At 42.2% G+C, this 12,207-nt stretch overlaps 1 protein-coding gene across 23 annotated transcripts in view; it reads left to right on the top strand.

Moving 5' to 3' along the window:
* The window catches only part of ANK2 (ankyrin 2), a 263,109-nt gene that overhangs the window by 155,666 nt on the left and 95,236 nt on the right, over positions 1 to 12,207 (top strand). For 17 of the 23 annotated variants that reach the window (XM_059843636.1, XM_059843633.1, XM_059843638.1 and 14 more), the window contains 5 exons: positions 1,005 to 1,103; positions 4,217 to 4,402; positions 4,847 to 4,870; positions 6,708 to 6,806; positions 7,963 to 8,061. In XM_059843636.1, the coding sequence (XP_059699619.1) occupies positions 1,005 to 1,103; positions 4,217 to 4,402; positions 4,847 to 4,870; positions 6,708 to 6,806; positions 7,963 to 8,061 (507 nt within the window). The remainder of the gene's footprint in view (positions 1 to 1,004; positions 1,104 to 4,216; positions 4,403 to 4,846; positions 4,871 to 6,707; positions 6,807 to 7,962; positions 8,062 to 12,207) is intronic. The other 6 variants (XM_059843640.1, XM_059843642.1, XM_059843649.1 and 3 more) reach the window with 1 other exon arrangement.

Below are 12,207 nucleotides of genomic sequence, written 5' to 3' on the forward strand. Positions count from 1 at the left end.
CATTGTATCTGTATTAATTCTGACTGCTTGTGTGAATGCACAGTCCTGTCATTCAGTGTGGCAGCACAAAAGACAATAAAAAATCAAATAAATTGCATGTTTAAACTCTGGTTTATAGTTGATCTTCTAGCTAAAAATGACTTTTTAAGCCAGAAGATTTTGTCCTCTTATGTCACATAGTAATCTACAGAATATTGCAGAATTTTCGAGGATCGTCTTAGAAATCCTAAAAATTCTTATAAATTAATGATCAGGCAGACAGCTGAATTCCATGCCTCTCTTTCATCAAGATTTTGTAGGAAATGAATTTCAATTGTTTGCATTAAAATGCTTTATTGCAAAGAAAGAATTTACATTTCTAGTGTAGGCTGATTGATTTAGAATAATTTTTTAAAATTACGTTTTATCCAGAACAAATTATTTTTATAAATTCAGGTAATTTTAATGTAAGTTTTTAATGAAATGATAACTGAACCTGCTGTATGGACAGAAATGCAGCTGTTCCTTTGCAGGGCTGAGTTCCTTTATGTTGGATGCTTTGCAATGTTTTATGTATTAGAAGTTTTCCATAGTATGTTAAGCCTTTGCCATCTCTACTGAGCTTGTCAGAAGGTATGGACTTCATGGTCTCCAGGGGAGGATGTCTTTGGTTAAGGAAATGTAATAAATGGAGGAAACTCGTGCTTTCCTGTCAGCTTTCATAAAACTTTATTGCCAGCTTTACATCCCTGAGCATTATCAGCAAGGAATAGCTGTATTAATAATTAGTGTATCCATTGCTTCCTTAAAATATGTCAGAAGAAAATGAGTGTGAAAGCATGGAGAGTTCTGTGGGTTTAAATGGCATTGAACATGACTGTATTAAGGGAACAATACAAGGTTGTTCTTCTCACATTTGGTTACAAGAGCACAAATGCATTTTTAGCTGTGTGTCCACTTCTGGTTCATTATCGTTGGTATATATAATTTCAATGTGACATTATTTTCTCCTGTGTCCTTCCTAGAATGGCTTTACTCCTTTGTACATGGCAGCTCAAGAGAACCACATTGAGGTGGTGAAATATCTCCTGGAGAATGGAGCCAACCAAAGCACAGCTACCGAGGTGAGGGGGTTTTCTCACATTTTTCTACGCCTGTGTGTTCAGATCACTTGAAGTCAGAACTGGGTGGGCTTGTCTGTGTCAATTGGCATCGACAGGTCATTGTTAGCAAGCTTTGTTTTAGGATCACAGAGTTGTTTATGTTGGAAAAGACCTCTCAGATGGAGTCCAACCATTAACTCATCACCTGGGTCTTGGGATTTCAGTTGAATGCAGAAGGGGTGAGGCTTCTCTGTGGTGCTGGGTTCACAGAACCATTTGGGAGGTCACCTACTCCAGCCTCTTGCTGCTGTTCCCTTAAGTTACATTGATTCTGAGGCTCTCCTGTGACGCGGTGTAACTTGTGAGTATCCATTATTGGCTGTGACTGGTGTAAACTGGGAACCAAATGGCTAACAGGGATTGCATCAGTGAGCTTGGCAGGCTGTTGTGTTCACAGACACTTTATTTCTGCTGCTGGGCCACGTGGGTGTAAATAGGGAGAAGGATGATTTTAGCTGGGGATGTGGATTGTGAACCTGCAGTAACTCCTGTGCAAGCAGGACAGACACCTAAGGTGAAGAGATGAGACTCCATCTCCAGAGGAACTGAATCCTGCAAGCTTCCTTCCACATATGAGGGGGTTTGGGGGCAATGGAGAAAACTCCTTGGTCATTAGGACTGTGCTCATTTTGTTTCCTGTTTCTGCCACATGTTCTTTATTCCAGCCAAAGGAATGAGTGAACAGGCTCTGTGCTGCAAAGTGTGTCATCTTCCTGTTTGTTCTATGGATGTGGATGTGACATGTGAATTAGCTGTAGCAAAATTGCTCTCTGGCCAGAGCTTTTGTTCCTGTTTATTGTTTTTTCTAGTCTGTCCAGAAACATTCACTTTCTGGACTGCCTTCACAAGTGAAGCAATTGGAAATGCTGGTGCATTTATGCTCTTCCCTTCAAACCTGTCAGTGTTAACAGCTGTCTTAGTGTCCTTTCTCTCAGTGGGTACTGTACTATCTGATGACAGCTCATAAAATAATCCCCTCCTAGATGTGGCGATCACATTACACGTCAGCTTTCTGAAACACCAAATCCCATTGATTGCCAGGCAACGAGGCAGAAACACACTCCTTGTGAAGGAGCCAGGTGGAACTGGGGCTCTCCATGAGCCCAGCCCTGCTGCAGCCCACCGTCACCTGCTGGCAGCCAGCTCCCAGCAACCTCTGCTGGCTGGGAATTCATTCAGTTTGCTGGAATTGTGAGGGTGAGATGGTTATAATTCATGTGGCCTCTGTTGGAATGCAGACATTCACAGAATGAACACTGTAGTCTCATTTTGTAGAAAAGGCAGAGAGAAAAAATAAAATATCTTCCTACTCTGACCCTGACTCCAAATTTGTCTTCTGCCTTCAGAAAGATCAGTTTTCACTCAGTAGCTTGTAAAGTGAAGGCTCTTGACCTCTTTGCTTCTTAACTGGGTAAGTTTTAGGTTCAGGTCCTGCTGAGGGGATGGTGTCCATTATTGTGTGAGTGTTCCTCAAGGAAGGCCTGAGCCACTATTGCTTTTATAAGTGCCCAGAGTTCATCTCATGAATAGGATGAAGAAATGGTACATTCAGTAAGGTGGGATGACAGCCTGAACTGAGGATGTCACTGAAATACAGGGAGAAGGTCCTTCTGTTTAGCATCAAAGAGTGGCCCTCCTCATGGGAGGTGAGGATGTGAAAAGCTCTCTCCAAGCTTCAGTCAGCCATGCTTTTTCCAGAGGCAATAGGAGGGGGAATGCAGAAAGAATTGTGTCCTTCTAGAGAAGGGTGCATGGTGAAATGGTGCAAATCAAATGGATGAACTTGTCCTTGAAGCCTTGAAACTTGCCCTGCTGTTGGATGAATTTCATTTCCTCTCACACTTACATGTGTACAGATAAAAAAGGAGAGTAAGGGTGAGCTCGGTTTCAGAGTCTCTAATCCAGGATTTGTTCTCATGTTCCCAGAGGCAAAAGGCAAATGCATTAAGCCATTTCAACACCTTATGTAGCCCCAATCTCAGAATAATCTTTACAGTTCAGCTGTTTTGTCAGCTGTTCCCCCCTTTTTAATTCACTGTACAGAATTTAATCTCTATTACAGGCAGAACCCACAGCAGTATCGTTGTTACAATGCACCTACCCTCAGCTCGACGCAAAAGGGAGAGAAAGTTATTCGATTACTGAGGGAAAAAATTGCCTTGGCAATTCTTCAGATGTTTCTTTCAACATATGTTAGCTCTCATTCCTTCCTAACTTGGCCTTTATTCTTCTCTCATCTTTCCATATTTCAATTCCAAAGCAAAGCTGTCCCATCTCTCATGTACTTACAGAGCACCTGTGGTTGGGGGGATGCATGACCAGAGCAAGAGTTCAGTTTGAAACCAGAATGAAATATCTGGTAGCCCATGCTACTTCAGCCAGGAGAGCAAGCTGCCATCTTGTTATCATGGATTTTAAAGCACTGGCCATCCCAGGCACGTGTGGAGGAACAAGATTATTTTGAACTAATTTAGAAACAAACCTAAAACTATGAATGACAAGCGAAGATTGATTTTCTGGTTTTCTTTTTCCAAGAAACATAAATAATGTGGCATTTTCCTCCCTCAAATCATGCTCCTAAACATGATCTGGATTTCTTGACTCATGGTTCATGTGTAACTTGGAATGGGAACAGCAGCAAACACATTTGATACACTTCCTTTTTGCAGAGATGTGAGATATTCATAAACATATTCTCTATATTTTTCACATCGACACTTTTCAGTGCTCAGTGAATTTGCCAAAAAATTGCTAAAAATATGCTTTGTGGCCCATTTTAAGATGAGAAATAATTAAGAGAGATGCTGTAGAATGATCCTTTGCTTGCACTTGACTTAGAAAAGATTGCTTGGAAGTCTGAAAGATCTTTCAAAGCATTTCAAATATTGGAAAGCCTTTTGAAGGTGTTTGAAAGAGTTAAAATGTTGTGCCTCCAATCTCACATCCCTGGAGATGGAGTGCAGAGGTGGAGAACAGCTGGGACCGCGCTCCCCGAGTAGGTGTGCGCGAAGGGCGCGGTGCAGCTCCCCGCCGCTGTCCGGCCCTGCTGAGCACCCCTTGTTTGCTGCCCCCAGGACGGTTTCACCCCTCTGGCTGTGGCACTGCAGCAGGGACACAACCAGGCGGTGGCCATCCTGCTGGAGAACGACACCAAGGGCAAGGTGCGGCTGCCCGCGCTGCACATCGCCGCCAGGAAGGACGACACCAAGTCGGCGGCGCTGCTGCTGCAGAACGACCACAACGCCGACGTGCAGTCCAAGGTAACGGGGCAGGCTCCGGGGACAGCACCTTGAATCCCTGCATCCTAACGGGGAAACGGAGCTGCTCCAGAGGGGAAGGACCACTCGATCCACAGTATCACCAGTAATACCTATAAGTTTGCGGTGTTAAGCTGCACGGTAATGACCAGGTGCTCATTTTTTCACTTTTTAGTTATGCCTCCCATTTCTTTGGTAACTGGCTTTTTTTGTCATTATTTGCAAACCAGAAGCCACTGGAACAGAAGCAGAATCACTGCTTCCCTATTAAGTAGGATATTGGTTTATTGCCCACGGGAGCATAGGTTGTGTTTAAAGTTAATGCATGCTTGAATGGCTTTTCTCATAATTAACAGCATAACTCATTTCAGAAAAAGCAACATAGTTCTTCGTTTTGTGGCCAGTCTTTAATATTGTTCCTCTTTTTCCCAAACCATGCTGCATCAGATGATGGTGAATAGGACGACTGAGGTACCGACATCAACAATTTTTAATTATTCTCTCTGTTACTTATGATTATTTTCACTGCTCTTTGCCAATATTTCCTTATTAGTTAGCAATAAAAGTGAAGATATTACTCTTTTTTTTAATACATAGAAATTTCTGGCTCAAAAAACCCTGTTTTTCTTCATCCTTTGTCTTAGAATTTCTTTTTGCTTGTGTCAGTATTGAATGACATTTTTAAGAATTCATGTCAGTCCAAAGGAGTCTGAAGCAAGAAATGGAGCTAAGAGGATAAAGATGTTTTTTTAGCTCAATTTCATTCATTATGAAAATGCACTCACTTGGCATAACTACATCTGTGTGTCTGGCTCTGCCAGAATAATGGTAAAATTAATTTTCTGTCTCTTAGAATAATAAGCATAATCAAATTCCCCAGGGTAAAAACTTGTGCAGGGCATCTGCTTATTTTTACCATTCTTCCTATTACAATCTTTTCCATAAAGTTTTGCAAAGGCCTCAGGGACAGTTCATACTCAGAATTTACCTGCAGTAAATAACACGTTTCTTATATGGGTTTTAATTCCACTAAAAATCATGGGGTTGATTGGCTTGGACTGGGATTTTCCCAAAAGATCATTGCCACTTTTAGGAGAAGGAAAAAGTTCCAAGGATGAGATTGTGGTTTCAATACCTGCTTTTGAATAATGGAGTTTGTCTGCTGGAGGAGGGGATGAATTATGGATGCACGTGCCCACGGGAAGGTGCCTCCCTCTTGGTGTGTGCACACATGAGCAGGCTGCCAGGAGGCAGCAGTGATGTGAACTGAAGGGTGACAGCTTCCCTGGGCACCTGCTCCATGGGGCATGCTCTTCCCTGAGGGCAAGGGGTACTGCAGTGCCTGTGGAAGGAGGGCAGCACGTGCCCACATTCCTTTGTTCTAGGAGCAGCTTAAAATGGTGGTTTGGATACTGAGAGGCAGGAAACCCAGCTGAGAGCATGCTGTAGTCAAGAAGCCAGAAGTATTCCTCCCCTTCTATAACTGTCAGCAAGATCCAATCAAATCAGTGTAAAGCTCTTCAGGGAAACCTCAAAAGCAAGGCCCTTTCTCCTTGAATTACTTATGAGAATAAAAGCTTGCTCTCTGTCCTACTTTCTGAAAATTTAATCTTTTTTTATGTTGTTGTCAAGAGATTCTACATCCCATAGCTGGAGCAGGTTTCACCTTCTAGTATTCAAAACACAATGAATAAAATGTGGGGTTTTTTATTTATGGATTGTGAAGTTTCTTCAGCTCCTTTGCAATCCAAATTGTATATAAATAATTATGATTATTTTACTATGCTGCTAAGTAGTTTCTCATGTAAAGCAAACTCTTTGATTACATTTTGAATAATTACTGCTTTTGAAAAACAAAAAAAAACAAACAAAAGAAGCCCAGTAGGAAATATGTTATCCCTATTTCTAAGAGGAGTAAAATAAGAATCCAACAACTTTTGCGATCATTTTTCGAACCCCAATAAATAGATGCAGCCTAAAAGACCCATGTTGCTTCCAAATGGTAATAAGGAACTTGCTTTATTTTCTTTAAGAACAGCTAATACATTAATATTTTGTGTGATGAAAACTGCTCTTATTGGCCACTGATGCAGGGGGCTGAGCTGGGGAAGGAAAGAATGAAGCACTTTTGATAATGTCCCACCAGAAAACTGGCCGCTCTGCCCGAAAGGCTGTACTCTAGAATAGGTATTCACAGGCTGGATAAAATTGCCATGATGTGTTAGCTGGGCAGCATTTTGAGCTCAAGCTGTAGCTCACTGCTGAGCTGGTGTGAGATGTCCATAACAAGGGCTGTTTCCCTTTGTAGAGCGGCTTTACCCCTCTGCACATCGCCGCGCACTACGGCAACGTCAACGTGGCCACGCTGCTGCTCAACCGCGGAGCTGCCGTCGACTTCACCGCCAGGGTATGGACTCACCCCTTCACCTTCCTGCTTCTGGTGGCCTGCAGAAATGGGAGGGTTTCTTTGGGTACCTCTGAGGCAAGAGCTGAGTGAAGAAAGGAGCAAAGTGATGCTGAAGTTCTGTTGGGATCAAAGATGTCTTTTTTGCAGTAATTCTGAAAGGTTGTTTCCGTGCAATGCCCTGGAGGCCTTGGGAGTTATGTAACAGCCAGTATTCCCAGCTGGAGGAAGCAGGATCCTTTGGCAGCTCCAGAAAGCTGATGCTCTTATAATGTGTCACCTCCCTCTGGCTTTTCTGTTTGTTAGATGTACTCTGGAAATAGATGTAGGGTTGATTGGCTTTTTTGGTATTCAATATTTGCTATACCACTTGAATTTGATGTTTTCACACATAACTCTTTTTCAAAACCAGAAAGGAAAGTATATTGCTGTTATGCAAATTCAACAATAAAAGAACTAATTAATCATGACTACTCTTTCATGGTAAACAACTGCAGAGTTACACGGTCCAGTCTCTTTGCTGTAGCACGTTACGTAGTTTGAAGTGAAAACCTCTGGTAATCTCAACCCAGCTCCCAGGTCACAAGTTTGCTGTTTGATTTTGCCAGACACACTTTGAATTACCTCAGGTTCTGCCTTCCAGACTGACTGCCTCCTGCTTCCAATCTGGAGTAGCTGCTAATATTACCTCTTGCCTCACCCAAAGTGTTTTCAAGGACTTTCAGCCTACACAGCCTACCACTCCTTTATGCTCTTGGCACTACACAAGAAGGCTCCTTTGTGTAGGAGTGACGCATTTGTGTCCTCTGTGTACGTTGCAGCAATTGAAATGCTTCAGTGTTTTGTGATTATTGGCTCATTGGGACTCTGATACATGTTTGTGTATTTGTCCGACCCTGGGGCTGCAATGTTTGCTGCTTGGGCAGATGCGCTGCTTCCTTCATTCAAGGACCCCAAAACAATGGAGAAGGACTCTTGCTTAGGAAGGAATTACTAACTCTAGCTTATCTGGTGTGTGCCCAGCTCTGATGCTCTAGCACATTCTCGTTTATTCTTTATGATGTGATGGTCTCATTTTTTGTGATCCGAATCCAAATTCCACCCCCATTGCACACCTTCAGATCCATCCAGCTCATTGTTTGTTCTTTTCATGGTGTAGAATGGAATCACCCCACTGCATGTGGCTTCCAAAAGGGGAAACACAAACATGGTGAAGCTCTTGTTGGATCGCGGAGGGCAGATCGATGCCAAAACCAGGGTGAGTCTCTCTATTCCCTGAATATGATATTGTCCCTTCTGGGGAATGGACTGGGGTTTTCTCCTTGCTTGCTTTTGGGGATTTTTTTGTGTGTTTGTTTTATGTAGACTGTGTTCAATGGTGCCAGACTCAAGAATAGCTGGTATTAGTGACAGTAGGAGGCAGAAATGCTATTTCCTTTAGTCTCTTGTATAACCTGCCTACATCATACAAGAAAAAGCTGATGAAACTGATGGTTTTCAGGGAATAAGGCTGTTAGTTGGTCCAACTTGACATGACACAGCCCATGTGATGTACAGCAAAAGGAAATGGGAGGTCTGGACTCAGCTAAGCTTTTCAGTCCCCTGACCCCTAAATGTCCATGCTAGTTGCAGTGTGCCCTGTGGAAGCTCTGCTGGACTCAGTCCATTTTTATTGGAGAGCTGATACAGAGGCAAGGAACCTCCTCAGAGCCAGCAGCCACGTGTCTCTTCCCCAGACAAAGTATGGGTATTAATTGGGTGACTTTCACTGGCCTCCTTCTGCCAGTTGTCCTATTGAAATGTCACATCATCTCTCTGCCCTTTATTTATGGGTGATTTCAGTCATCCAGGGCAAAAAACCCCCATCATTTTATATGGGCAGGGTTAATTATTTCAAATGTGTTTTTGGAATCACCTGGGAAAACATTGTAGTTTATTCAGACTGAGCTGCACAGGGCTCCTTCTTAGGAGCTACTGGTCTTTAGGCAGCTGGTCTGCAAAATTACATGTCCAAGGGATCGAGAGTGTCTTAAAGCACAAAGTATAGAGCTGGACATGAGAGGTTTTGTTTAACCTGATAGGATGGTAGAAGGTATTACAGTCAGCTACCCTTGGAGTCAGTTCAACCTCTGCAGTTAATTGGATATTAATTACATCAACCATTCCTAAGCTCTGAAGACAGTCATGATTATTGTGAACTCTGTATGTGACTGTGATTTGGTTTCTGATTATGAAATGATATCTCACTATTTTTCTTTTATTTTTAAAAAACTCCTGCTGGTGAAAAAAGCTATCTCTCAAGCAGGTGTACAGCAAATCACCCCTGCTCACATTTTCCACAATAAACACCTAAAATCTCGTGGGGAAGAGGCATGAAATGCTAATAATATACTTCAGTCAGGATATTCCACATGCCCCTGAGCATGTCCTACAGAAATAGTTCATCTGACCTTTGGAATGGCATGTATTGAGTTCACCTATTTCCTGTTCAGTAGTTAGATATTGTTCTAGACAAGTCGACACAGATGATTGTGAGGGATGTTTTGGGTTTTAAGAGGTCAAAGTGTTTTCCCATCCCTGCTCACCCACAAAGGCTGAGCGCAGTTGTGAATGAATGTGAGAGAACAGGATTTGCCCAATGTGGGTGGGAGGGACCAATTTTAGATTTGTCTCCTTGTCTCTGCTCCCTGCCCTGTGTCAGCTGCTACATGGGCTCAAAATATCACTACAAGCATGTCCCTGAAAACCCATACAGGTATCCTAAGGCACACCTATTCCAGCTTGTACAGGCTCCCTCTTCCTCTCACCTTCACCTTCCACTTCTTCCCTGCCCCAGGGCTCATGGTGGCAGCCAGTGGGGTGTGCCTTATGGTGGGGAAGATTCCAGAGCTTTGGTTTTGCTGTCCATGCTTTGTGTCAGCTGTTGATGTTCTCTGGGTGTGTCTCTCTTCTCCTTGTGCTCTGTCCACTCACCTCGAGTGCCTGGCTCTGGCTGTGAGTCTTCCATGGCAGAACAGACCCTGCCTGCCCCTGCCCTGCTGCAGTACTAACCCACCTTGCCTTCCCTGCTGCCTTCCCTCGGCTTCCCTGCAACTCCTGCTGCCTTCCAGCAGGTCACAGTCACTGCAGAACAGCAGAATTAAAACACTAGGATGTTTCACTGCCAACTTCTTGTGCTCCACACCACATCAAAAAACGCCCTTCAGTTAAACCAGTCCTCGCTGCTTTCGTTCTGTTTATTTTTAGCTTGCTTTTTACATGACATCTGATGCTGCATAAATTAAGATGGAAAAACTTATTTTAGGGGATTGCAGATGGGCTTCAGTACTTCAGGTTTGCAAAGTTAATCTGTGAAAGCTTTCTATGTTTGAAAATATTCCATTGGAATGATTGTTTAGGAGCCCCTGTGTTGTCCAAAAATATAAATTAAAATGTCTATTCCTCAAAGGGAGTAAATGATGCATGTGTCCTGCTGTTCCACAGTTAATGCAGCACATCAAAGGAAAGCTCTGCTTTCTGCAGGAATTAGTATTTTGATTTTCTATACATTTCAGAATGTGTTTGCTGAAATTCTATGGCATTTCTCACAAAGCCATAAAAATGTAGGAATAGTGGTAAATCTCTTGACACAATTACACATTTTAAAATAATATCTTACTTATTTTTTGGCAAGTTATACTCTTTCTTTTCCCTCAAGTCATAAGTTTTTAAAATGTGAAATTTAATTCCTCTCTTTTATTGTATCCAAAGCAGAAATGAAAACTCCATTCTCAAATACAATAGATACTTCTATTAGTATTCTCTGTTAAGGAGAGTATTCTAATAGTATATAATAACAAAATATCATCTTTAACAGTAGGTAATTATTATATGATAATAAAATACTAAAATATTATTTTAACCCATATTATTATGTAATATCTGGTATATGTTTTGCAACTTCCATTTACATACAGGCCTTCCCTGGACTTTTGTTCACGGAATAATTAATGGGTAAAAGTACCTATACTAAGATATTTCACATTCACAATTTTACTCAAACCTATGTTCTCTTTATATTTTCTTACATTAGTAACAATTTCAATTGAATAATTTTGTTTAAAAATTATTTCATTTTAATATTTGGCCAAAATTCTAACCCATGCAGGTTCTGATGATTAGTTGGAGTTGGGGGGTCAGAGAAACTGTGCAGAAATCTGTTCTCTGAAAGATGGTGGAAAGTTGAATTTAGGCCTGATTCACTGTCAGGTGGTCAAGGGTAGTGTGGCAATTACCAGTTCTCACTTTGAGGGAAGGAAAGCATTTACAGTCTTCCTGGACCACACTAGGGATTCTTACAGGGAATTAGTGTCAGGATTTAAAAGCAATTTTAGCATGGCCAAAATACATGTATTTCTATAAAAAGGAGTCCTCATATAAGAGAATCATAAGAGTGCACCTTCAGAATGTGGGAATGTTGCTGGCTATTACAAGGTTTTGGGAATATTCTTTCTGAATGCAGTTTTTGTATTACCTCTATTTTTATCCTCTCTAAGATTGTATGAGGAACAAACCAAGAATATGAGACTTTTTTGGTTCTGCATGCTTTTTTTCTTTTAAAATACAGTTTTATTCACAAGTTTTTATCACCTTGCTGGAATTTCCATTTTTGTGGGAGTAAGCAAACACCCTTCAGAGGGGGAGGAACACTCTCACCTGTCTCAGCTGCTGAAGCTGTCACACATTTTGTCATCTTCCTGTTCAGTCTTGCCAACATTAAAATTAGATTTTTGTTGCTCTGGGACTTTTCTTAAGTCTCCTCTTGCAGGTTTTCTTCCTGAATATTTACAGTTGAATAAAATCCGTGGAATGAAAGAGAGCATCCAGTCTTGGAAGGGCAAGTTTATTGTGTGGGACAGTAAGCACATTGTGTGCCTGCAGCATGGCAGCTGGAGCTGGAGCAGGGATAGGCGTGGCAGTGGTGGGACAAGGTCTGGTGCACCACTGGGGCTGGAGAAGGGCCACAGAAAGGAGGAGGCTCAGCTGGAGCTCAGAGGAGTGGCAGGTCACTCATGGAGATGAGCAGTACCCATGGGAAAACACAAGGAGGGAAACTGTGGGCAGTGCAACTCAGATTTGGTTGGTTTGGTTTGGGTTTTTTTTTGTGGGGAATGTGCTTCAGACACCCTTTAACACTCATTCTGGAAACCTACTGAGATATTATTACTAATAAATCTCCTTTGGTACATCTGTGTCCGGAGGAAATAGGCTTGGCTCTGCTGTTTCCACACGGGACTGGTAGCCATTGTAGCAGGATCCTGGCCCTGCCTTGGCACTGTGCTCTCTACAGTGTTTGTTCCTGCAGTAATGCTGCTGTGACATTTGCTCCTCATCTTCTGACATGCACAGAGCACTAATAATTCAT

Source organism: Haemorhous mexicanus, chromosome 4, assembly GCF_027477595.1.
Source record: "Haemorhous mexicanus isolate bHaeMex1 chromosome 4, bHaeMex1.pri, whole genome shotgun sequence".
Taxonomy (NCBI): Eukaryota; Metazoa; Chordata; class Aves; order Passeriformes; family Fringillidae; genus Haemorhous; species Haemorhous mexicanus.